At 40.9% G+C, this 27,493-nt stretch overlaps 1 protein-coding gene across 1 annotated transcript in view; it reads left to right on the top strand.

Moving 5' to 3' along the window:
- Positions 1-27,493, top strand: part of arhgap15 (Rho GTPase activating protein 15) — a 730,777-nt gene that overhangs the window by 440,634 nt on the left and 262,650 nt on the right. Inside the window, exon 10 of the mRNA XM_078228014.1 lies at positions 17,339-17,461. Coding sequence (XP_078084140.1) covers positions 17,339-17,461 — 123 coding nt within the window. The remainder of the gene's footprint in view (positions 1-17,338; positions 17,462-27,493) is intronic.

Genomic DNA, 27,493 nt, shown 5'->3' with positions numbered 1-27,493 from the left:
AAATGGAAATGTCACACTTCTGCACTAGGGGGTGCTCTTCGAGAGTGGTTAAGGTACATTATTAAAGGGGTAAAGCGAAAGCATTTCCTTTTCTATAATCTACATCATACCTGATTTGAGAGTCCTGGAAGCCTACGCTGACAAAGTATTACATTCCACAGTGCAATTTCCTTGGAAATTATCCTCCCAATCCTTCTGTCTGAATGCACCTGTTGGTCTCTTCCTCTGTTCCCACATTCCCTTTCTTTGTGACTTGAAAAAAGCAATAAAATTAGACATTCTTGTTACGTTATAGGGAAATGCAATTTGGGTCTCGAGAGGGGCCGGGAGGAGAATTTTTCCCCATCTAAATGCAATCCACTGTGAAGAAAAATAAAAGATTGTTTTTAAAAAATAAAGTTTCTTTCAGGAATCAATTCAGTCATACAGACAGACATAAGTTTTTTTGGTTAGTTGAGTGAATGCCATTTCTAACGTCTTAAGGAATGATATTTAAAATTGGAATAACTATTCTAAGAATGCCCGAATGGATAAATTACTTTTGACAAGTTCTGCTCATAAGCAGAACATAGTTATGTAATATTTCTCAGGTTGAATAAGTGGGTAATCTGGAACTGAATGGTATGTGAATGAAATGCAGTCACCCCTGTCTTCCTCAGTGCTAAATGCAGATCATATTGGCCATAGGTCCTATTCTGGGTGTACCCTGAGTTGGATGCAAAATATAGCCAATGGGATGGGATCTTCCAGCCACGTTCGCCCCAGAACTGGAAAATGCCGCCCGAGGTCAACGAACCTTTGCACGGTTCCCGTGGCAAGTGGGATGGGAAATTTATTCCTTAGTGTACCGGGGCTAGAAAGGGAAAAATGAACAGAGGTTCCTATGATTGATCATTGTCCAGTGACTTTCCATTGATCATTGTGAGGGTAGGCAGAGCTGTGAAGTCCCCATGGCCAAATAGATTATCAGTCTTAGACTCAGATATGAAGATATTCCTTACGGTAAAATATTACAGGCAGCATGGTGGCACAGTGGTTGGCACTGCTGCCTCATAGCGCCAGCGACCTGGGTTCGATTCCGGCCGCAGCTGACTCAGCATATTCTCCCTATGTCTGCGTGGGTTTCTTCCAGGTGTCCCAGTTTCATACCACACTCCAAAGATGTGCAGATTAGATTGATTGACCATGCTAACTTGCCCCTCAGTGTCAGGGGATTAGCAGGATAGATGCATGGGGTTGCAGGCCTTGATGGGTTTGTTGTCAGTGTAGGCTCGATGGGCCAAATGGCCTCCTTCTGCACTGTAGGGATTCTATGATCTTCTGATTCCATCAGAGGGTGTCATTGCAACTGTTGTATTGCCCAATAGCAGTTGGCACCTTCAGGTCTGGACAATGAGGAAAAAATACATTAACGCCGGAATTCTCCAATGTTGCCACCACTGCCAGCGAGAACGGAAAATTTGGCGCTCATCCAAATCTCCATTAACTGCAGTAGGACCAGAGAATCCCAGCCACTGGTGAGGTCAAAGAGTTCTGGCCAATAGATTAAATGAGTTCAAAATTATTTGAAAATGAAAGTGATTCATTTAGTTCCTCACAAAGAACAAAGATGTGTCACAAAGATGCTCTCCTCATATAGTTGGTATAATTAGAATTCTCACCTATTTGCCTCCAGTTTGATGTGGTCACTGATGTATTTACTCTGAAATGATAGAACTCAACATTCAGTAAATGCTCGCGGTAACTCTGAGTCAGAAGTAAGGCTTGCTTCTGACATTTTTAGGCTGCACTTCCCAGCAGCATTCTGAAGCAGTGCAAGGGTTAGTGAGGGGGTTTCCTGCTTCCTGTGGTGAGGTTATCACAAGCTTATATTGGACTGTCGGTGTATTTTAAACTAGAGAAAGGCCAGAGAGGGAAATCCCATTGTGGAATCCCCACGCATCACACCTCCAGAATGCTAATGGATGAAAACCACAAGCCGGAGATTATGTGAAAGTATTCATGTTCAGATTACCCTGCGATAAGCTTTCCTATCATAAAAAACTACCTGGAAATTCACAATTGCAGCATTGAACTTGCATTCCAGTGTGATTTGAATCAGTTTCAAAATCTGTTCAAGTGCGTTTTTGGAAGAAAATGTTTGTATTTATAGAGCACTGTTCATAACCTCAGGAAATTCCACAACGTATCTCAAGCAATAAAGTACTGTTGAAGTGTAGTGACTGTTATGCAGTGGCAACCAACCAAGTTCCTGCAAATGAGGTACATGAGTACAGTAAATAAAATTTTGATGGCCTTGGTTGTGGGATTAATAATAACTCATGGGATCATTGATTTCCAAAAGACCTTTTGTGCATCCTCCCCTTGTTTTGCCCCACCACTGGGGACTGTACCTGCAGCTGCCTCGGCCCCATGTTCTGAAATTCAGTCCCTAAAACCCAGAAATGCAAAGGGGTCCTGGAAGTACTTTTCCCAGTTGAGTTTGTGTCACAATTCTGTTTCTAACCTCTTTTCTCCTCTAGTTCCTCAATTAAGCTTGTCATTTCTCCTTTTACACTCTCCTGGGTCATCTTCATCAGTACATTGTCCTTTTTTAAAGTTTATTTATTAGTGTCACAAAGTCGGCTTGCATTCACACTGCAGTGAAGTTACTGTGAAAATCTTCTCGTTGCCACACTCCAGCGCCCATTCAGGTACACTGAGGGAGAATTTAGCATGGCCGATGCACCTAACCAGCACATCTTTCGGACTGTGGGAGGAAACCGGAGCATCCGGTGGAAACCCACGCAGACACAGGGAGAACATGCAAACTCCACACGGACAGTGACCCAAGCCGGGAATTGAACCCGGGTCCCTGGCGCTGTGACACAGCAATGCTAACGACTGTACCACCGTGCCGCCTGCTCTATTCTCTACAGCTCCATTTATCATTCCTTTTCCCCTGCTGATTTCCTGCTCTTGTTTTCACAAACTCTAATACCTGCAGCCTTCAGTTAACTCCAACACTACTTTTCCCTTCATTATTTTGTTTTCCTCACTGGTCCAAGCTGCACCAAAAGCTACTAGCACTTGGAATCAGGGTTAAAATGTAAGGGCAGAAACTTGTTTGTGTTTCAATTTAGTCTTGTGCTAAATATTGGCCTGCACTTTCCCTACTACATGGCATATTAGCTGTTTCATCATTTGCCATGACATCTGGATTTTACTGACCAAGGAAGACATTATTATTGAGATGCATCTCAATGATATGCAATGTTATTTTTTACACCAGTTCCTATAATAGAAATCTTCTTATTGCATTTAATGAAATCCACTTTGAAGAGAAAGATGAAATGAGGCCCATAATCTTTTAAGTGTGAAAAACTGGTCCATACCAATTTGTCTTCAGACATTCACATATCTGTGATGTTGAATCACTGGATGCCAAAAAAAAACTACATAAAACAAACAACAAAAACCTTTCGAGAAATTTACCATATTTGGTACAAGAGATGCCGGCGAGCTCGTAGCTTCAAGAACCATGTGCATGTTTGGGCAATCTATAATTAATTGTGCATTTTTAGCGACCACATTAATTCAGTGTTTCTGGGAAAGATTGCTTTTTGTTTTGCTTTTTTCCTTACATCCAAATTGTTTGAAAAGGATTTATTCCTTATTGGCTTGGACATTTAGAAAGGCTTAGAAGTTGAAAGTGCTTTTTTATTCTGGAATTAATTTAAGGAGCTGAATAGCCTGACAAAATTGTGGGAACCATACCATGTCTGTTTGCACATACTGAGAACAAACAAAAGAAATATCTACCTAAAGTATGGGAATTCTTGGACTAATAACTAAAACCCTTGGGAAATATTTCCTGATTTGTGATGATAGGAAGCTAAAATAGTAATTTTGTTTTTAATTAACTCCATACAAGAGTAAAATGGGTTGAGGCAGTTGAGTGCTTTATTCTCAACCAATAGATTGCTTGCTCAGAACCCAATATAGCTTATTATTGGAACTCACTTTCTCCAGCTAGACAAGCTTTATTCCCTGTTCATGGGCCGTTAAATGAAGCACTGCATGGAACCTAAGCATCCTTATCTCAGCATTGTTGATCTCCCTATTCAACTGTAGTGTTGGGAGCACCTTCAGTACGCAGTTTGCAGAGATTTGACAAGGAAGCCCAGCATAGCTTTCTCAGTGGCACCTAGGAATGGGCAATAAATGCCAAAGTTGCAAGTAATGGCCACAATACATCAGTTACTATAAAGTCCAGCTCAGCTCATGGAGAATTTTTAAAAAACAAATAATGTACATTGTCCATTTCAATGTAGTTGATCAGTGTTACCTGTCAGCCCATCAAAGAGCAACTTCAGTAAATGCTATGGTTTAACCGTACTCGCAAATGCAAAGGATGAATGAAGAATATGTTTGATGATGTGGAATCAGGACAAAGTGAACTCAATTGCGAGTGACGTGAATAAGACACAACAGCAATTATACCTTGCACCGTGAAAGTTCTTCTATGTTTAAGCCAAATGCACTGTATCCTTGAACATTTAAATCTATCCAGGTTACAATACCATTAAATGAATATAGCTTCTGAACTTGTCCTGCATATGATGCTCAACTCCTTTGTTACCCTTTCAAAAATCACGGTAGTATTCAAATCAGCAATGTTTGAAGAACCTTGAATTAAGGATTGCTGAATAGTTTGTGCATGTTGTCTTTTGCTTGATTCACCTTTTCTTGCTCCAATTCATTGGAGATGCAATGTCGATTCTGAGAATTGGAAAGCTCTTTGGCAACTGAAAAATTAAGCACTGCCTATTTTCTAACTGGGTAAGTGGACAGCAGCAACAGGACAATCAAACTTTGCTTTCCTCAGCTCATATCCCCAGTAGCAAGTGACCCAAAGTTGCACTGTGTACAGAACTAAAACTTATTTTCAGCTCCTATTCAGTTTTCTCCTTTGAGATTCACTGATCTGATTATTATCAGTAAGACGCACTTTTATGAAACATTTCTCTCTTGGGCCATGGCTAGAGATTGTTAGGCCTTTTTAGCCAACTCACACACTGCCTCCAAGAATTCCTGTCTCCTTTTCAGCAAAACAGGGGGACTAGCAGGGTAATAAGCCTATTCTCTTCCAGATGTGAGTACATCCTATCCCTAAGAATCTTCTCCGATGATTTCCCCACCACTGATGTAAGGCTCAAGCCTGTAATTTCCTGAATTTTCTCTTCTGCCCTTCTTAAACAGAGGAACAATGTTAGCTACTCTCCAATCCTCTGGTACCTTGCCCGTGGCTAAAGAGGATGCAAAGATTTTGGCCAAGACTTCAGCAATTTATTCCCTCACCTCTCTCAGTATTCTGGGATAGACCCTATCTGACCTTGAATAGTTTGTACTCGTTGTCTTTTGCATGATTCAGCTTTGTTTGCTCCAATTAATTGGAGACTCAGTGTCGGTTCTGAGAATTGGAAAGCTCTTTGGCTACTGAGACTTGCCCACCTTAATGTTTTTCAAAACCCCCAATACCTCCCACTTTTTATCTCAACATGTCCTAGAATGTCAACATCCTCTTTTCTACACTCACCATCCACAACAACCTTCTCCTTTGTGAATACCGATACAAAGTACTTGTTAAGGACCTCACCCACCTCATCTGGCTCCACACCCAAATTCACTCCACTGTCCTTGAGTGGACCTACCCTTTCCTTAGCTGCTCTCTTCCTCTTTATATCCGCATATAAAGCATAGGGATTCTCCTTACTCCTGTCTGCCAAGGACATTTCGTGACCCCTTTTTGCATTCCTAAGTCCCTGTTTAAGCCTTTTCCTGCTATCTTTGTACTCCTCAAGAGCCTTATCCGTTTTCAATTTCCTGAAATGTACGTATGCCTCCTTCTTTTTCACTTAGCTCACAATCTCTCTTGTCATCCAGGGTTTCCAAATCTTGCAATCTTCATCCTTCATTTTTACAGGGACATACTTGTCATGAATTGTTAACAACTGACTTTTAAAAGATTCCCACATATCAGATGTAGATTGACCTTCAAACAGCCGCCCCCAATCTACATTCCCTGGCTCCTGCCTAATACTGTCATAGTTAACCTCCCCTCAATGAAGTACTTTCACTCTGGGACTACTTCTATCCTTTTCTACAAGTACTTGATACTTATAGAATTGTGATCACTGTTCCCAAAATGGACCCCACTGAAACATCAATCACCTATCCGTGCTCGTTTCCCAGAACCAGGTTTAAGATAGCCCCTTCCCGGGTTGGACTATCTACATATCGCCTCAAGAAGCACCTTGGACACACTGAACAAACTCTGCCCGCCTAAGCCCCTGGCACAAAAGGAATCCCAGTTTATGTTAGGGAAGTTATGCTTGCATTGGAAAAAGAGAGGATCAGGCAAGCTAGGAAAGCGTTTATATGGAGTAAGGAGAAATATGAAGACATAAGGCAGCAAATTAGAGGAGTAAATTGGAAGGAGGTATTCTCGGGGAAATGTACTGAAGAGAGGTGGCAGTTTTTCAAGGAATGTCTGCCTAGAGTTCTACAGGACAACGTTCTGAGCAGACAGGGAGGTGTTGGTAGGTTAAAGGAACCGTGGTGCAAGAAAGCTGTGCGGGACCTAGTCGAGAAGAAAAGGAAAGCATACAAAAGGTTCAGAGAGCTTGGTGAAGATAGGGATCTAGATGAGTATACGGCTTGGAGGAAGGGACTAAAGAAGGAAATTAGGAGAGCCAGAAGGGGTCACGAGAAGGCCTTGGCAGGTAGGATTAAGGAAAACCCTAAGGCATTCTATAAATATGTGAAGAGTAAAAGGATGAGACGTGAAGGAATAGGGCCTATAAAAGGTGAAGGTGGGAAAGTCTGTACGGAACCAGTAGAAATGGCAGAGGTGCTTAATGAGTATTTTGCCTCGGTTTTCACAAAGGATAATCTCACGATCCTCCACTTCTCCAGTGCCAACAGGAATAGAAAGTACAAATGAAAACATAAACAAACTCTGAAGTATTAACCATGTCTTACAGTCAAAATACTAAACTTTTCTTGTTAATTATGGTGTTAATAAACAAATGAAAAGTTGGCATCAATGACAAATATTGCCCTTTTGGTACACATCCAGTTTGAGTTTTAGCCATTGCAATGTTTGCAGTGTTTCACCACAGCTGAGCTCTTTGATTGGTTACAATGAATGTGCTCTGAAAAGAGACAGATATTCAAGGGATATCCTGTTGTTCAGTGACATTTGGTATAATCGTGGATTAGTCTAGACAGATTACACAAATAAACAGAGATAATGTTGCTTTCAGTTTGATTAATCTCCTTTCAGTCTGGTGTATAGAAAGGTAGTATGATTGACATTTGGTAGTTAATTTCAAGTGCTCATCTGGAAATTTAGCAAATACAGATGTTTTAATCGGAAGCCATTATCACTCGGTACGATTTACAAAATTCAGAGTTCCTTTTCCTTTGAACTCCCAACTTTAAATGCAATGATTTAGTTTGGGCAGTAATGGACTTTCTCACATCCTTTATCTGTACAGTAGGGACACTGACAAAATCGGGCTATGAACCAGAAGTTTAACCACCCCATTTGTACTAGCAATCAGTTTATCATATAAATTTCTGTTGGATTTATTTTTTTACTGAGAAGCTGTATGAATGCGTCTGAATTTTTCAAGAACACATTCTTTCCATCTTGTTTACATGACACAAAGCATTGTTTCTTGCTTGCACTAATAAAACAATACATGAACTGTTTTTCAGTTGGCTTTCATTATTCTTTTAAAACGTTTGGTGCTGAAGCGCGACAGAATATTACTCTCAGAAATGCTAATTGATGGAAAAGAAGTTTATCCTCCCCACGTTGCAATAGCAAATTCAGCATTCCCTTTGTCATAAATTATTGAACAGTCTATGAAGGTCCCCTGGACTTTGCCCAAACTGGCAGATAGCAGTGTTACTCACTCTGCCTGCATCTCATGTGGAGAATTTTGCCCTCTTTTAAGTTGGGTCTGTGAAATGTCCTTAACCCCTCGAGCTCAGTCATTACAACATTTAGTCAGTACATTGTGTTTGCCATGTCAAGAGACACAATGACACTGTACTTCAGAAAAGTGCAGACATTATTTCTGCTCTTCAGATTAATAGATTTTGTCATACTCATGAAGAGCAGCAATCAATAGCACTTTACTTTGACATCCACTGTCAATAGACCTTGTACCCATTACTAGGGATGGTTAATAGATAGTCCTTCAGAATCCTTTTTGTTGCTCATAATAAGTTGGAAATAATTGCTTAAGAAATGGTGTAAATGAACAATCATATATATATGTTCTTTTGACAGGTGATTTATTGCATCATATTGGTTGCTCTGATGCCTATATCATAATAATATGATATTTGCCTTATCATAGAAACACTACAGTGCAGAAGGAGGCCATTCGGCCCATCGAGTCTGCACCGACCACAATCCCACCCAGGCCCTATCCCCATATCCCTACATATTTACCCGCTAATCCCTCTAACCTACGCACCTCAGGACTCTAAGGGGCAATTTTTAGCATGGCCAATCAACCTACCCGCACATCTTTGGACTGTGGGAGGAAACAGGAACACCCGGAGAAAACCCACGCAGACACGAGGAGAATGTGCAAACTCCACACAGACAGTGACCCAAGTCGGGAATCGAACCCAGGTCCCTGGAGCTGTGAAGCAGCAGTGCTAACCACTGTGCTATCATGCCGCCCCATACTGTGCTTCATGAGCCAATTACAAAACAACTATTGAATCAGCTCTCATGGGTTCTTAAAATAAACCAAATTACTTCCATGTAAACTTATTTCTGTGCTTGCATCCAAAGTTGGATATCTTAAAAATAAATTAATAAAAACTACTAAATTTAATTCTAGTACGATCATATCAAATGGTTTTAATATCCCGTCAGATTGAAAATCAAAGTATTGAAATTATTGCTTGGTCGTACCAATATTCAGGTTGAGTATTGCTGAAAAGAGAGACTTAAGTTGCGGAAGCTTTCATTCATCAGGACAAATGCAAGAATACCAAATTTCAAATGATCACCACAATTTACAAAACAAGTAGACTCTGGTTAGGCGAGGAGAAAGCCATGGAGAAAGCAACAGGGAACTATAGGTGCCTCACATTTCCAGTAATTTGATAACAATGCAAGGCTTGAATATATTTCTTTTGGTTGCAGAAAACAGGTCCATGCATGTGAATGTATGTCACTTCTAGTGAGCATAAATGTTCCATTTTACAAGCTTGAGTTAAATTGGTTGTTGGCATGGCTATTAACACCCTCAGGACTGTTCAAGTGCTGCCCAATTGCAGAATCACATCGAAGAATAGAAGTTTTGTTTTGGGTTTTACAAGCGCAGCTAAATTTTAAGTTTATTTATTGGTGTCACAAGTAGGCACCTGTTCGGCTACACTGAGGAAGAATTTAGCATGGCCAATGCACCTAACCAGCACATCTTTCGGACTGTGGGAGGAAACCGGGGCACCTGGAGGAAACCCACGCAGACAAGAGGAGAACATGCAGACTCTGCACAGACAGTGACCCAAGCTGGGAATCGAACCTGGGTCCCTGGCGCTGTGAGGCAGAAGTACCAACTGCTGTGCCACCGTGCTGCCCTGGTTGAGTATGTTCTATACACTGCCTATTGCAAACAGCTAGTGAACGTACTTGGCATTACAATGGCACTGAAAGCTATACACAATGTTACTCAGTTGTGTGGACTGACAACAGCATCCTGTTGGTGAGAAATACCACGAGCATTGCCACTGTATGGTAACAGTGCAAAATGGCTTACTCGCTCTGTTTTTTAAATTTTTGGATACTCTGCCTTTCCAGGGTAATTTAAGGAATACCAGGTACTTTATGTCGGAAAATGGAGGTTTTTAGCCCGTTTGCAGGTTTGTATGATTCACAGTGAGCAATCATCTGATCAAGACAGCCATTGTCCTGCAGGATAATTTTTATTTCTGTGTCAAGCTTGCAAGGTGGGAAAATGACTTGGGCCCTATTTACAAGATGGCTGATAAGGTCAATCTTAATGTGCATATTGGCCAGTGAAAATTTGAACAACAAGTTAAGAAACTGTTTCATTGTGTTACAATGCAGTGGCAATGTAAATTGCATTTCCCAGCTCACGATTGCAAAACGCAAACCAAAATGTCTAATACGAGATATGATTCTGTAATTGGGAAGCACGTGCTGAAGAATCCTGAGTGTGCTAATAGCTACACGAACAAACAATCTAAGATAATTAGCTGAACTCGTAACATGGCTCATTTATGATTGCGAGAAGTGGCATACATTCATTTGCAAAAACTCTTTCTTTGCAAACAGAAGAGATACTTAGAGGAGGCAATGGCCTAGGGGTATTATCACTGAACTATTAAACCAGAAACTCAGTTAATGTTCTGGGGACCACAGCAGATGGTGAAATTTGAATTCAATTTTAAAAATCTGGAATTAAGAATCTGCTGTTGACCATGAAATCATTGTCGATTGTTGGAGAAACCCATCTGGTTCACTAATGTTCATTAGGGAAGGAAATCGGTCGTCCTTACCTGGCCCACGTGTGACTCCAGAGCCACAATAATGTGGTTGACTCTCAATAGCCCTCTGAATAAGTGCAACCAGGGCGTGGGCAATAAATGCTGGCCAGCCAGTGATGCCCATGTCCCACAAATGAACAAAATAAAAGCCTTTTTTGAATTACCTGGATGTAAGAGGAGCCTTTTTCCTGATTCCTTTCTCCAAAACTGAATAAACTTACAAACCAATAGCACCCTTTTATCTGATGGTATAAATTGTCATGATCATTTAAAATTTGGCATTCTTGTATTTGTCACGATAAGGTGCAAGAGAAAAACTTTGGCAACATGTCTCTCTTTTCAGAAATATTGATATTATATTGTGGTGGAATTAATAATACTAACCATAAGACTGCCTTGTAAAAAAATTGGACTATCAGGCTATTGGTAAAAAAAAAGTGCCTGGTCATGAGTGTTGGTTCAGGTCTAGTGTTGGTAATGTAGCATATTAATACATGCTTTTATCTTCTTATCTTTTCTTTGAACTTGAATGTTCTTTTAATTAAAATTGAAATGATATTTCAATTGACACCAAAATGTACTTCTACTGAATAATATATGTTCCCAGAACAAATAATAAAGAAGTAATTTGCATTTATACAGTGCCTTTGATGTTCTCAACTCTTCAAAGCCAATTAAGTACTTTAGAAGCGTAGTCACTTTCTGTAATGTCGGAAAACTTGACAGCCAATTTTCACACAGCAAGGTCTCACAAACGGTAATCGGATAAATGACCAGATAATCTGCTTCTGTGATGTTGCTTAAGGGGTGAATACTGTTCAGGACACTTATTCTTCAATTTATACAGTGGGACCTCTTATACCTTTTCAGTTTAACATCCCAGCTAACAGAAAGCACTGCTGATAACGCAGAGCTGCCTTAGTGCTTCATGAGTTATCAGCTAGCATGATGTGCAATGCCCCTGGAAAGAGTGACACCTGGAGCCATGATTCAAGAGATGAGAAGGTTATCACTGAGCTGAGGTTGACATCTAAGAAACCACCTTGGTGCAGAAATAAACATCAAGAATGACCAATTAAAGTTAAAACTGTAAAGGGAAATCAGAGGACAGCATGCTTGCAAATGAAGGAATGTAGGGCATTATGTTTGCTGGTCTCTGTTGTAGCCCTGTGAAGTATTTGGAACAGTTTAGGAGTGGGATCACACAAAGAGCCATCCTGGACCAAAGAGCCATGTGACAGGCTATATATGTGCCTTTAAGCATGCTGGTTTACAGGTAATTTTGGCATTTATAATGGGCCAAGGTTTATCCTGTTACAAGGGTAATGTTGATTGTAAATGTCCAATGGCCACTTAAATTTCAGTATGTGTATAAGTAAAAGGGTTCTAGTTGGTTTGACAGCAGCCGTGTTTTCTAACTGCTTTGTATTTCACTTCTTATAGGTTATAGTGGCAGGCTAGCAAAGATATATTTTATGCCACTGCTATTGGCATCCTAAGATTAAATCCTTGTACAACCTTTCCCATATGTGGTGGCAAATCAGACCTGAGTAAGACAGTCGATTGACTTCTGTTTGGTGCAAAAGTGAAATGTAAGTGGCTAAAACCTGCCATCCCGTTACTGTAACACCTCATGAAAAAAGATCTGCCAAAATTTCACTGCATTCTCCCAAAAGGTGTCCAGTGTGTACATCAACATTAAATTGGGATGACCAGAAATGGACCAAGCAGCATCCTTCCAAACCTGTGCCACATGATCATGGGCTAAAGGAGGATATTCACCCACTCAAAAGGAGAGTTAATAAGAACAGAATAAAAAGAATGAGCCCTTTATTGCCTTAGGTTCAACCAATAATTTTGCAAATGCCATGTCAAACCACATGCATGGCACCATATTTCTGAAAACATATTTCCTTTAAAACAGAGATGAGGAGGAATTTCTTCAGCTAGAGAGTGATGAATCTGTGGAACTCTTTGCCGCAGAAGGCTGTGGAGGCAAGGTCATTGAGTGTCTTTAAGACAGAGATAGATAGGTTCTTGATTAATAAGGGGATCAGGCGTAATGGGGAAAAGGCAGGAGAATGGGGATGAGAAAAATAGCAGCCATGATTGAATGGCGGAGCAGACGCGATGGGCCAAGTGGCCTAATTCAGCTCCTATGTTATCTGGTCTTATGGTCTGAGAAACATAGAAAAACTACAGCACAAAACAGGCCCTTCGGCCCCACAAGTTGTGCCGAACATATCCCTACCTTCTAGGCCTACCTATAACCCTCCATCCTATTAAGTCCCATGTACTCATCCAGGAGTCTCTTAAAAGACCCTATTGAGTTTGCCTCCACCACCACTGACGGCAGCCGATTCCACTCGCCCACCACCCTCTGTGTGAAAAACTTCCCCCTAACATTTCCCCTGTACCTACCCCCCAGCACCTTAAACCTGTGTCTTCTCGTAGCAGCCATTTACACCCTGGGAAAAAGCCTCTGAGAGTCCACCCGATCTATACCTCTCAACATCTTATATACCTCTATTAGGTCTCCTCTCATCCTATGTCTCTCCAAGGAGAAAAGACCGAGCTCCCTCAGCCTATCCTCATAAGGCATGCCACTCAATCCAGGCAACATCCTTGTAAATCTCCTCTGCACCCTTTCAATCTTTTCCACATCCTTCCTGTAATGAGGCAACCAGAACTGAGCACAGTACTCCAAGTGGGGTCTGACGAGGGTCTTGTATAGCTGCATCATTATCTCCGGACTCCGAAACTCAATCCCTCGATTGATAAAGGCCAGCACACCATACGCCTTCTTAACCACCTCCTCCACCTGCAGGGCCGATTTTATAGTCCTATGGACACGGACCCCAAGGTCCTTCTGATCCTCCACAGTACTAAGAGTCTTTCCCTTTATATTGTACTCCTTCATCCCATTTGACCTGCCAAAATGGACCACTACGCATTTATCTGGGTTGAAGTCCATCTGCCACTTCTCCGCTCAGTCTTGCATCCTATCTACCTATCTATGTCCTTCTGTAACTTCTGACATCCCTCCAGACTATCCACAACCCCACCAACCTTCATGTCGTCGGCAAACTTACCAACCCATCCCTCCACTTCCTCATCCAGGTCATTTATGAAAGTGACAAACAGCAAGGGTCCCAGAACAGATCCCTGTGGCACACCACTGGTGACCGACCTCCATTTAGAAAAAGATCCATCCATACCCACTCTCTGCCTCCTTTGGGCAAGCCAGTTCTGGATCCACAGGGCAGCAGCCCCTTGGATCCCATGCCCTCTCACTTTTTCTAGAAGCCTTGCATGGGGGACCTTATCGAACGCCTTGCTAAAATCCATATAAACCACATCTACCGCTTTCCCTTCGTCAATGTGTTTAATCACATTTTTGAAGAACTCCACCAGCTCATAAGGCACGATCTGCCTTTGACAAAGCCATGCTGAGTATTCTTGAGCATACTAAACCTCTCTAAATGCTCATATATCCTGTCCCTCAGGATCTTCTCCATCAGCTTGCCAACCACTGAGGTTAGACTCACCGGTCGGTAATTTCCTGGGCTATCCCTATTCCCCTTCTTGAAAATAGGAACCACATCCGCAATCCTCCAATCCTCCGGCACCTCTCCCGTCTCCACCGACGACGCAAAGATCATCGCCAGAGGTTCTGCAATCTCTTTCCTCGCCTCCCACAGTAACCTGGGGTACATCCCACCGGACCTGGCGACTTATCTATCTTGATGCCATTCAAAGATTCCAGCACAACCTCTTTCTTAAAGTCCACATACTCAATCTTTTCAGTCCACCACAAGCCTGCAGTACATCCACCCAGGTCCTTCTCCTTTGTGAAAACCGAGGCAAAATACTCATTAAGCACCTCTGCCCTTTCTACTGGTTCTGTACAAACTTTCCCGCCTCCACCTTTTATAGGCCCTATTCCTTCACGTCTCATCCTTTTACTCTTCACATATTTATAGAACGCCTTAGAGTTTTCCTTAATCTTACCTGCCAAGGCCTTCTTGTGACCCCTTCTGGCTCTCCTAATTTCCTTCTTTAGTCCCTTCCTACAAGCCGTATACTCATCTAGATCCCTATCTTCGCCAAGCTCTCTGAACCTTTTGTATGCTTTCCTTTTCTTCTCAACTAGGTCCCGCACAGCTTTCATGCACCACGGTTCCTTTAACCTACCAACACCTCCCTGTCTGCTCGGAACGTTGTCCTGTAGAGCTCTAGACAGGCATTCCTTGAAAAACTGCCACCTCTCTTCAGTACATTTCCCTGAGAATATCTCCTTCCAATTTACTCCTCTAATTTGCTGAATTTAATTTGTCTTATGAAATATGTTTCTGCTGTGATCATATGGCCTGAGAACTTACCTATCAACTGGTCTTCAGGATCTGTTCGCCATTTTTAATATTCATGAAACAAGAAATTAAATCAGTACAGCCAAGTTGTAAGATTCGAATTTGTGAAAGGTTCATCACTTGGAGGACAATACCTCCACCGCCAGACGCAGCTCATCAACAATTCCACAAATTGTGGATAGTTCACATTCTTCAGAAATCTTCAGAAATTTTTGTAGAACGATTCAGAAAAATTGCTGGAAAAACGCATTTTAACAGAATCTCAAAACGTTTGTTATTATGTACAGCAACTTGACTATAACACCTTCCTTCCTGAAAGAAACTGTGTGATGATTGCAAGTTAACCAAAAGGAGACTGAGCAAGAGATAAAATCAAGTTTTAAAATAAAAGAGTAGAAAACTGACCACATAATTTCTGTGATTAGCACACGTATAGGATTATCGACCATAAGACATAGAAGCAGAAGTAGGCCCTTCAGCCCACTGAGTCTGCCCTGCCATTCAACGAGATCATGACTTATCTGACATGACCATCCTCAACTTCTCAATTTCACTTTCCTGCCTTTTCCCTATAATTCTTGACTCCCTTCCTGATTAAAAATCTGTCTATCTTCACTTTGAACATACTTAACGACCCAGCCTCTATGACCCTCTTCGGTAAAGAATTCCATTGAATCACCACTCTTTGAGAAAAGAAATTCCTTCTCATCTCTGTCTTAAATGGGTAATCCCTTACTATGGTCTAAGACGCTCCCATTAGGGAAAACTATCCTGCCAAAGCTCCTGACAATCCTTTATGTCTCAATTATGTATCATATGTTATTCTCTTCTACAATTAAAAAGAATACTATATGTAATTTGAAAACTGCACTATGCCATTCTTAAAGGAAGTGTATGCCAAATTCTTCAATGTCAAGCATAGATTTCATACTTAACAAAGGAACATAATAGCATATGACTATCATTGTCTTTGAATTCTGCGTGCTTAATTCAGACGTAAGAAAATCAGCCATGTTTCACAAATTATTTTAAGAAATGCAAGGCATTTAAGTTCACTGTTATTATTTATTTAGAGGTTCATGCATTTATTATCAAATTTTCCATTTGTCTGTTATTCTTCAGAATTCATTATAGCAATTCTTAATTATAAGAATGAAAGATTCCAGGGCCAGGTTATGAAATCACTAACTTCTACCCGGCATCGAAAAGCCATGGCCCCCTGGAATTTCAAGAGATTAAAGCCCACTTTTTGCTCTGGAAAACTTTGATGAAAGCTCTGACGGCCAGAGCTGTAGGGGTTTACATTGAAAGAGTCCCAACAGGCCCCGGCGCAGTCCATCTCTGGCAAAGGAGGCCATGCCCCCTTAAGAGCCTCAATTGGGGTCAAAGACAGAGGTCCTTTTCCAATGCCTTTCTTGCCCCAGTGTAAGATTGTTGGAGGGTCTGGGCCGGAGGGAAACTCATTCCTTCAATTTAATGTCCCACCTAAAAGCCCATCGGCGGGGAAGCATGAAATTCTATCCTTAAAGCTGTTAGATCACAGGGACCCTTCATGTCACATATGGTATATAACATATTGTGGTTTTCATTTGGCTGAGGGCAAGTCCTCATTTGCCATAAATTTTACCCTGTCTTTCAAATTATCAAGACACTGGGTTCTGAATACAGTACCTAATCTGCACTGGAGTTTTTTAAATTGGTATTTTCTTTTGGGGTTATGGTATTAATTATAGTTAATGTAGGACAAGAAAAATAGGATGCCATCGGTTTTAAAATATGTAACCTTGAAATTGCATTGTTAGCATATGAAGACAGCACAGTTCCTTGCAATTCCTCTGCTCAGGGTTGGAATAATCCAGCTATGTTAATATCACTGGCTATTTCAAGTACATCTAGTTTTAAATGAGATATTTCCCTTTAGAAAGCACTCTTTTATAATTGTTGGTGACACTGTGAACTTTTATGATAATATGAAGGGTGACACAGGCTGGGTTCATTCTCAGTTTCCCATTGAAGATATCTTTGCAATTGGTCAGAACATTTCTGATTTAGAGAGGAAACTTCTGTAAGTTAAACTGAAGCCCAGGAAGAGTCAGTACTTCCAGAAACAGGAAGACATTTCGAGGGGGTAAAGCAACTTCAGCCTGGGTAATTTCAGAAGGAAGATCATAAGGATTAACTGTTCTTAATGTCTGCTACCAATTCGGTACTCCTCATCGCCAGAACAAATCTTTGGAAATTAGACTTATTTTATCTTGCAAATCAGAAATTCCCGATCAAGTTTGTAAATCCTATTTTACTTTTCCAAGTGTTAATATCAGTAGGCTACCTCTACAAGGAATTACTTCAGTTATATGACTCCGATTTTATTCTTTTATCCCCAGTACTACGACTGAACCACAGCTCATCTGACAGCTCGGAGAAGAAAAGAGTTAAGAGCAGACTAAAAAAATTCATATCAAGGCGACCTTCATTGAAAACTTTACAAGAGAAAGGACTGATTAAAGGTAATGTGTTTGATTTTTAAGTGCAGTGGCCCCACAGTAAAATATACTGTTGAACCACAGCCTCTAATATGACATGCATTGTTTATGCATTATGAGTGCTTCACTAATTGGTAAGCTATCGACAACTTATATAAAAGCAGACAAAGTTTTATGACATTTGTCTTATGGACACAACACAATTGCCTTTGTCTTTCCCCTGCTCTTCCCATTTGTGGCAATGTGTCACTACTGCTAAAGCAAAGGAAGGAGACTAACTTAATGCAATATCCAGGCACTGCTGCATTGATTTTATTCCTTTGAAGACAGCATGTCTGTTGTGACCATCACACCATACTCCACTTATAGGGGATGGTGTAACTAAGTGCTGCAGTACGTTGGAACTCCATCATTTTAAGTTTGGGACTTTGGTTCAATTTCTATAAAACACATGACATCTATTTTCTATATAGTTGACCCAAATGGCCATGAATCCAAAGCATAAAGTGGCTCATAATTCTGCATCAATTGCCATAAAATTGGCCACTTGAGTGGGTGTTTAATCTGGTAGAACTCAGGATGTCAATAAAGCACATAGCTTTGTCCTGGATTTTGTCGAACTTCTTGAGTGCTGTTATAGTTCCACCCAGCCAAGCAAGTGGAAGATTTTTTTACAACATTCCTGATATAACTTATAGGTGGTGAAATGGCTTCGGGGAGTTCAGACCTGTTTGGGTTTTGGAAATGTAATGTACTGCCTAGCTTGCCATAGTCATGTGACCCTCTCATGAGGCAAACTGACAGTAGACTCCCATTTCCATTCAGTTCAATAAGGTCTCTTATTGAGAACACACTGAAGAAGTATAGCTATCTTTATACATGAAACATAGAAATGATGCACAGGAACACACAATGGTTCAAATCTGCTGAAAACAAGACAAAATGAAAAGCTGCAAATAAAATATTGACTACAGAGAAGATATGGCCAAGAAAAAAATACAGAAAAGTTCAAATCTGCAAAAAAGCTGCCGGTAAAGGGACAAAAAGAAAAGCTGCAAGTTAAATACTGGCAACAGAGAAGACACAGCTAAGAAAGGAACACAGTAAAGTTCCAATCTGCAGACAGCTACTGCAAAAGGACAAAGAACCAAAGAAACGCAAACAAAATCTGCAAGTAAATACTGAATGAGTAAAAATAACTGCAGTAATTTTTTCAAACCATCTCCTGCAATATTGGATTTGTGATATATGGCAAAAATGGCAGTTTTTTCACTTAAAATGGCAAAACTATGAGATTGCAACAGACTTAATTAACAAGCCTGGATCAATAAGAGACATGATGTGGAGATGCCGGCGTTGGACTGGAGTAAGCACAGTAAAAAGCCTCTCAACACCAGGTTAAAGTCCAACAGGTTTATTTGGTAGCCCAAGCCACAAGCTTTCGGAGCGCTGCCCTTCATCAGGTGAGTGGGAGTTCTGTTCACAAACAGGGCACGTACAGACACAAATACAATTTACAAAATAATGGTTGGAATGCGAGTCTTTACAGGTAATCAAGTCTCAAAGGTACAGACAATGTGAGTGGAGAGAGGGTTGAGCACAGGTTAAAGAGATGTGTTTTGTCTACAGTCAGGACAGTTAGTGATATTTTGCAAGCCCAGGCAAGTCATGGGGGTTACAGCTAGTGTGACATGAACCTGTGTAAAGTGACTCATCATGGTGATCCAAAAATGAAGCCATCGAAAGTAAGATTAAGGCTACAAGGTGACACAATACCTTAAGGTTAAATTAATCGGACAACCTAGTGCAATGGTGATTCCAGCTCCAGTTACTTGACCCTATTCGCACTAAGCTGCTGACCATCCAACTTCCTTTTCCAGTCCCCATATTAGCTGGTATTAATACCGAGTTCTCTCTCCTTGGGTACTGCCCCTCTCTCCTTCATTTTCCATCGTATCAAATATAAGCTTAATTTTTCTGTAAACTATAAACTATGTCAACATTTTCAACCTCCATTGCCTTTGAAAAATATTGGAAGTGTTGTCACTTCCCAAATCAGTGCTCATTGTTCTTGGAAATGAATGTTTGAATCAGCTTTCCACCTCTGTCACAGGAGCAAAACAGCTCTCAGCATCATTAAAAAAATCCTATGTGACTGTGACAAATTATCCTCCTCATCCTTCTCGTCTATTTTCAACCTTTGATGTTCTTCACCAAGACCATCCTCCTCTAACACATCTTCGCCACTCTCAGCTGGGTGGGACTGCACTATGCTGGTTCCATTCTTAGAGACCTCATGGCTTCTGTTCCTACTCCCATACCCTTATCCCTGGTACCTCCCTGTCCTTTGACCCCTCCCATTTTTCATTTACCTGCTGAATCTCAGTGACATCATCCAAAAACAGGGGGTCACTTTTCCCATGTACTCTGATGGCACCCAACCCCACCTCACCACCATTTCACTCAACACCTCTACTGTCTCAAATGTTCAGACGGCTTGGCTCATATTCAGTAACAAACATCGTAAATTTCCTCCAACTTGGAAAACCAAAACCATTGTCACCAGTTTCAGCCACAAACTCCATTGGCAAGCCCATGACTGCATCCCTCTCTTTGACAACTGCCTGAGCTTGGGCCAGACGGTTTGCAACTTCAATGTTACATTTGGCTATGAGATGAGTTTCCCCACACATACGTGCACATTGCTAAAATACTATTTTTTTTTCATCTCTGTAACATCACCTGATTCCACCACTGCCTCAGGTTTGATTGCTGCTGAAACCCTTTCTGTACTGTTGTTACCTGCAGACCTGAATAGTTCAATGCAGTCCTGGTCAGCCTCTCGCATTCTACCATTTAAAAATTTAAGGTCAAACAATACACTGCTGCTCATGTTCTAATTTGCAACAATCACCCATCTCTGCTGGGCCTGTTGACCTACATTGACTCCCATTAAAGCAACGTTTTAAGTACTTCTATGTCTTTCCTAGGCAGGACAAACCAACTCTCTGCTTCCTCCAGTCCAGAATTCTTTGACTGAACTTCTGGTTCTTTTCATCAGAAGGTGGGAGAGAGGTTGTTATCCAACAGACCCCTAGTCCATTGAAGCATATAAGTTGTCTATCCAGCGGGTCTGTTGCTGGGTGCATACATGCATTTGTGATAACTCCTATGATCTGCATGGGGAATCACTGATTGACTTCCCAGTTGGGCTTGTTGAATACGAGATCCCTGGGGATTGGTAATTAACCAACCAGCTAGAGCTCGTATACCAAGCCATGTATAAAGCAAGACCCTGAGTCGGTCCATTATCCTTTTAGTCCCAGTTGGGACCTGTTGTGTTCACCACAGGCTTGTGGTTATTGTTTATTTTCATTTGTGCAATAAAAGCACGGTTCCTTCACAACCAACTTCTGGAGTTATTACAGCATTAAAATGGATTTTCCGGAAAAAAAAATCTCTCATCTCTCCAATGCATTTGTTTTCATATATGTGTGGTTTCTAAGAAAACGGGTCATTCTTTCCTTGACCTTATGCTAACCAAGCAAAACATTTCTACAGAGCTGTCCCATCCCAGACTTAATCGGAGAAAAGCAGGAAATGTGGCAGATTTCACATTTTCTTTCTAAACCTGAAATTAAAACATAAACCACAAAAAAAGTCTGAAATGCACGCTTGAAAAGAGATATGCTGAAGTTTTGCGTGCAAACCCTTTGCCAGAAATGGAAGAATGAACGCTAGCAAGCCATTTTCGGAGATGGAACAAAACCAAAGGTAGATGAGAGACATTGAAGATGTCAACTTGCAAAATAGCTTTAATAACCTATAATCAAGTTTATCAGAAGAAAGGAAAATGTATAGCATTTTTCACGACCTCCAGACATCAAAGTGCTTTATAGCCAGTTGAATATTGCTTGAAGTGTGGCCACCATTGGAATGCAGAAAATGTGGCATTAAGTTGCACTCCGTAAATTCCCACAAACAGCAATGTGATAATTACCAAATAATCTGCTTTTTTTGCGGGAGGGGGGATGTTGGTTGAGGGATAAATATTGACCAGGTCACCTGCTCTTCTTCAAAAATAATAGTGTCACAGGACCTTTTACGTCAACGCAAGCCAGGCAGACAGGATCTTGATTTGGATGACTGTGTCATCCAAAAGACAGCTCTGACAGTGCAATAATTCCTCAGTACCACACTGGAGTATCAGATTTGATTTTTGTGCACAAGATCCGTAGGACTCAAACCTGGAACCTTGTGAATCAGAGGCAAGTGTGCCTCTATTGAGCCACAGCTAAACACACAAGCCTTCACACAGAAGGTTTGAAAGAGATGTTGCATGATAAATGTATAAAGGTTATCTCAGTTGGGCAGCGAAGAGCAAAAGGTGTGTGATCTAAGCTCAGTAAGGCAGCTGAAGGCACAAAAAACTCAAATGAAAATGTAGGGGAATGAAGTGGTAGAACGATGGGAGAAGCATGGCTGGAGAGACACAGTGGCCAGAATTCTCCGGTTGTTCACACCCTGCCGACGCTGCCAGTGAGAACGGTGGATTTGCCACTCGGCAAAATCTCCATTCGCTGCGGTGGGACCGGAGAATACCAGGCGAGCTCGGAGAATCCGGCCCAGTATGAAGTTGCTAAACTCAGTGTTCAGACCAGTCATATCCTGAAATAAACAGCAGCTGCGTTCCTTCCATGATTTATTAGTTAATATCATTTTCAAGCACCTTGTCAAAGTGCAGGACATTAAAGAATATTCAGGCTACGTAAAGTAAATTGAGACATGTTAGCGGATAAACTGTGAGTCAATTTCAACACAGGTGTGGATATCTTAACTTTATTTCACAAATAGCTTCAGAATTACTTTTCGTTCAGTGGCATACCTGATACTTTGAGGTCAGTTTTATGAGTTCTAAATCAACTGGTTCAATAATCTTTACATTCTCAAACAAGAATTTAAAAGTATAACAGACAGTAAATAGGTTACACCAGTAAAATACCCTGAACTTCTGAAACTGAAATAATCTGAATGCTTTATTACAGAAATACAAATGAAAGCAATATACTTTTCTTTTTATAGATTTGAATATAAGCCTATAAAGGTTCACCAATGTGAAAACTCCATCTTTAGAAATCTGGTTATAAATACTAATACAGTAAAAGTAATCTGTTGCCAATCTGGTCTGCAGTAGCTGGTGAATGATGTCAGGTGACATTTATGTACAGCTATTAGTGACAGGTCAGATAGCATCTCTGAATGGTAAGATATATGAGCGTAAAATCTGAAATGATTTAGTTTAGTTTGTCCATGGTTTTGTATTAATGCTATAACCATATCAATCATCTCATCCTCCCCTAATGAATAACAGCCACAAAATAAACTGCTGCAGGATTATTTCCCTTAAAATGCCTGTTGATTTTCCATACTCAAATATTGACTAACTGTCTGTGCTTGATGTATGATTTACTGGGTTGATGCAGCCCACTGTTAGTCCTTAAGTATGAATTTTACTTTTTCAGCCAATTCAGAATAACTGCACATTTCATGATATATTAAAATTGACTGCTTAAATGGACTCAGTGTGGGAGTTTCATTGGGTTTAAATTGATAACAGCTGGGCAGCCAAACAGATTAAGCATGTAAGAACTGAGAATAAAACTGGTTCCCTCTGCAAATGGCATTCTGTTCCACAAAAAGATGAAGAGGAGCTGCTGAATAAAGCTGGGACTGCGAGTCTTTATTAATCAGGAGCGCTAATTGATTATTTAGGTTATAAACTGCTCGCACGCTGTGGGACTGCGTTAAAAAAGATTATATAGTGACTGAGATTTTCATGCACAGGTAATGCTTTTGCTCTTACCCTCCATTCTTCCATCTTCCTCCCTTCCCCATTTCAGTCTTTCATATCTTCCTGCGTTTTATTGACCAACCGAGGACTATCATTTCCGATTCCTCGTTAATAGCAAACACACGTTGTTGCAAATGCTTTCTCCTTCCTGTATCATTAGCTGTTTTAAAAGGAAAATGTATCAAATTGCCTCATAATCCAGTTTGTGTAAAAAGTGATGAAGCAAGTTTATTTCAAAACTGGCATCTCCACAAGTCCATGAGCTTCAAGTACTCCTTTGCGAACAGGACCTTCATGCACATTGCATGCGAAGCTTCACACCAGGCCCATTTCAACAAGCCCACAACCATTCGCACCAGGGAGATACAGACCAGTGTAGACGTTTTGCTGCCTGGAGAACTTCCAAGCATGCTACGTAGGAAAAGACAAAGACTGTGACCAGGTACATCAGTCCTATGTGAAAATCCACCGTTCTTCACTCAATCTTCCTTTCCTCCATAAGATCAACAGACTTTTTAAATCTCAGTCCATTAAGACTGAACCATAGAATCATAGAAGAATCATAGAATCATACGGTGCTAGAAGCCCTTTGGCCCATCGAGTCTGCACCAACACATTAGAAAGACCTGAACTCCCATCTAATCCCTTCTGCCAGCACTTGGCCCATAGCCCTAAATGTTATGACATGCCAAGTGCTCACCCAGATACTTTTTAAAGGATGTGAGGCAACCTGCCTCTACCACCCTCCCAGGCAACGCATTCCAGACCATCACTACCTCCGAGTAAAAATGTTTTTCCTCACATCCCCCTAAACCTCCTAACGCTCACCTTGAACCTATGTCCCCTGGTGACTGACCTTTCAACTAAAGGGAACAAGCTGCTGCTTGTCCACTCTGTCCATGTCCCTCATAATCTTGTACACCTTGATCAGGTCACCCGCAAAATCATACAATGAGACAGCACAGTCTGTGCGGACTCTTTGAAAGACCTTTCTACTTAGTCCCATGCCACTGCCGTTTTCCCACCGTGTGCCGACTCTTTGAAAGAGCTATGTCATTAATCCCATTCCCCTGCCATTTCCCCATCGTCCTGTAAATTTTTCCCCTTTAAGAATTTACCCAATTCCCTTTTGAATCTGCTCCCATCAGCCCTTTTGGAATTCCAGGTCATAAGAACAGCTGTGTAAAATATAAAACGCTCTTCATCTTGGCTGAGGTTCTTTTGCCAATAGCTCTTTCCTGCCTTTTTCAACTTTGGTGGAGTAAAATACTGTGGGTCTTCACCTCTGGTTTCTCAATTAAAAGGCATGTTGGGACCCTAGCAATCACTTTTAATGTTTGTCAAGTGTATCTATTTGATCAGGAAAATATGAAATATATATTAGTTCCCAAAGTGAAGTTTCAGTAACCCGACCATGTAGTTATTCAAATAAAGTATTGCAGCTCAGGTTTTGGGTTCTATGCACATTATGAGATCACTGGTAAATTTATGAAAGACCTGTAATTCACCCTTTGCAGAGCAGATTTTGAAAGAGAAGCCATCAGCTAACAATATACTTAAATGACAAGTAATTCTACTAAAACTTTAAAATCTTTAATCTTCATCTTGAGCTTTATAGCCGAAATTACATTGCTACACTCTCATAAAATGAACTGTATCACTAATTGATGTAATAAGTTACAAAATAATGTGAGGGGCCTGGCTGAGTTTCAGCTTCTGACATCATTAATGGAATCGTCTGTTGCCACTGAGCGAGCAACTTAAAGTGGAATTGTGCCCTGCTAATGCCTTCATCAAAAGGGCTGCCCTCATCCCATAAACTGCAAAGGAGAAAGAGATAAACTTCATCTTCGCCACATGGCTATAATCTGGCTGAGTGGGTCAAATCCATTGATTCTGTCTACACTTCCCGCTGCCTCGGAAAAGCAGCCAGCATAATCAAGAACCCTGCGCACCACGGACATACTGGGGTGGGACTTTACAGCCTCACTCGTCCCGAAACCGTAAAATCCCACCAAAGGTCAACGGACCTTTCCATGCTCCGCCTCTCACCCTCTCCAATTCCCATGGTGGGCGGGACGGTAAAATTCTAGCCTCTGCCTTCCACCTTCTTCTATCGGGAAAAAGATACAAAAGTATGAGATCAATTACCAACTAACTCAAGAACAGCTTCTTCCCTGCTGCCATCAGACTTTTGAATGGACCTACCTTACAATAAGTTGGTCTTTCTCTACACCCTAGCTATGACTGTAACACTATATTCTGCACCCTCTCCTTTCCTTCTCTCCTATGTACTCAATGAACGGTATCCTTTGTATAGCATGCAAGAGACAATACTTTTCACTGTACACTAATACATGTGACAATAATAAATCAAATAAAATCAAATTTTAAAAATGCCCTTTGTAGAAAACATCTGATCTTTCGTTGGTAGCACTGTTGCTTGTGAATCAGAAGGTTGCGGTTTCAAACCCCATACCAGGTGTGAGAACAGAATCCAATCTGCCACTTCAGTGTTGTGCTGAGAGAGTGCTGCACTGCTGGAGGTGGTGTTTTTAATTTAGAAAGGTGCATTCTTTCTTTCTGTCTATTATTTCCTTTTCTAAACCAGAGAGGTGATATACTCCACTAGACTCCTCCCATGCCAGGAAGATGAAAAGTTATCCCAATGATTCCTCTCCAAGTGGAGAAATATTTCATTTCTTGTCAAGCCATTTCATGGAGAATCAGTATGTTGGTTCTTGGGTGACGTGTGCGACAGGTAAACTGATTCTTGACAGCCTGACATTGCTCAATAACCCCTGAAATTTAACTGTGGCCAACAGTAAAGGTTGGGTTCGAGTACTTTGATTCAGCATTCATGAAGGAGGCAAAATGCTGCTGATCTGCTCTGTTTCTAGCCAGAGACAGACTCTAAGCATGAATCAATTAAGGAGCCTTTACCAGTCAGGACATTTCTGGTCTTGCTGTAACTCTCTTTACTTGCAGAAACCTCCAGAGGATGAAGCCTCCATTAACCTTTCTACACAATATTAAGTTAGAAATACTTCTCCCAGAATGCAGTCCCTTTGAGAATTAATATTTAGGGATGAGATACATATTGAGAACTTTTAATATCAAACATGCTGGTGAATAGATTTGTTGAGATACTTTTCCCATCCCTTTGTGTATTATCAATTTTCTTGTTCAAAATAGAATGTTGAACAGAGTGGATTTTTTTTCAAAAAGCCCATTGAAACATAAAGAAAAGTGGAAATCAAGGTATAGCAAAGACCAAACAAACATACGGATTAAGAGCAGCAATAGCCAATCGGGCCCTTGAGCCTGCTCTGCCATTCAATAAGATCATGGCTGATCTATTGTAACCTCAACCCCACATTCCAGCCAACCTCTATAATCTCATATCTCCAATGTTAATCAAGAATCTATCTAGGTCTGTCTTAAAAATATTCAAAGATTCTGCTTCCGTTGCCTTTTGAGGAAGAGTTTCAGAGAATTACGATTCCCTGAGAGAGAAACATTCTTCTCATCTCTGTCTTAAATGAGTGTCCCTTTATTTTTAAACAGTGACCTCTTTAAGTGGAAAAGCAGAAAAAAGTCTTTCCACATCCACCCTGTCAATACCACTCAGAATCTTAAAGGTTTCAATCAAGTCACCTCTTGCTCTTCTAAACTCTAATGGACACAAACCTAACCTCTCCAACCTTTCCTCATAAGACAGCCTGCACGTTCCTGGTATTCACCTGGTAGACTATGTTACGCATCATCCAGATGGCCAGAAATACAATACACATGACCATTTTTACATTATATATTTTAAAGCATTGTGATCCATCTCAGCATATCCACAGCACTTTCTATCACTGGTTCTTGTCCCTCTGACCCAGAAGATACAGTTTTATTGACTATTTGCCTTTCACAGAAATGCATGACACAAGAATTAACAATCACCCTTACTTACAATAATTGTTACTAGATTTGCTGCAGTTTGGTGCCAGTATACCATTCTCTTGGAAATGGTAGAAAATGAAACATGTATGAAGAAGTAGCAGCATTGGCCACTCAACCAACCAACTTTAGTTTCAGCTTTGCTGGGGTTATTACAAAGATCCTTGCCCTGCTTCGTTAAGAGGGAGGAGTTGAGAGAGGAGGTGAGGAATAATATGAGTTCCATTATTCAACATTAATGACATATCATTAAATTG

This window comes from Mustelus asterias, chromosome 14 (assembly GCF_964213995.1).
Source record: "Mustelus asterias chromosome 14, sMusAst1.hap1.1, whole genome shotgun sequence".
Lineage (NCBI taxonomy): Eukaryota > Metazoa > Chordata > Chondrichthyes > Carcharhiniformes > Triakidae > Mustelus > Mustelus asterias.
Note: the sequence above shows the minus strand (reverse complement) of the source record. Positions and strands in the feature narration are given on the sequence as shown.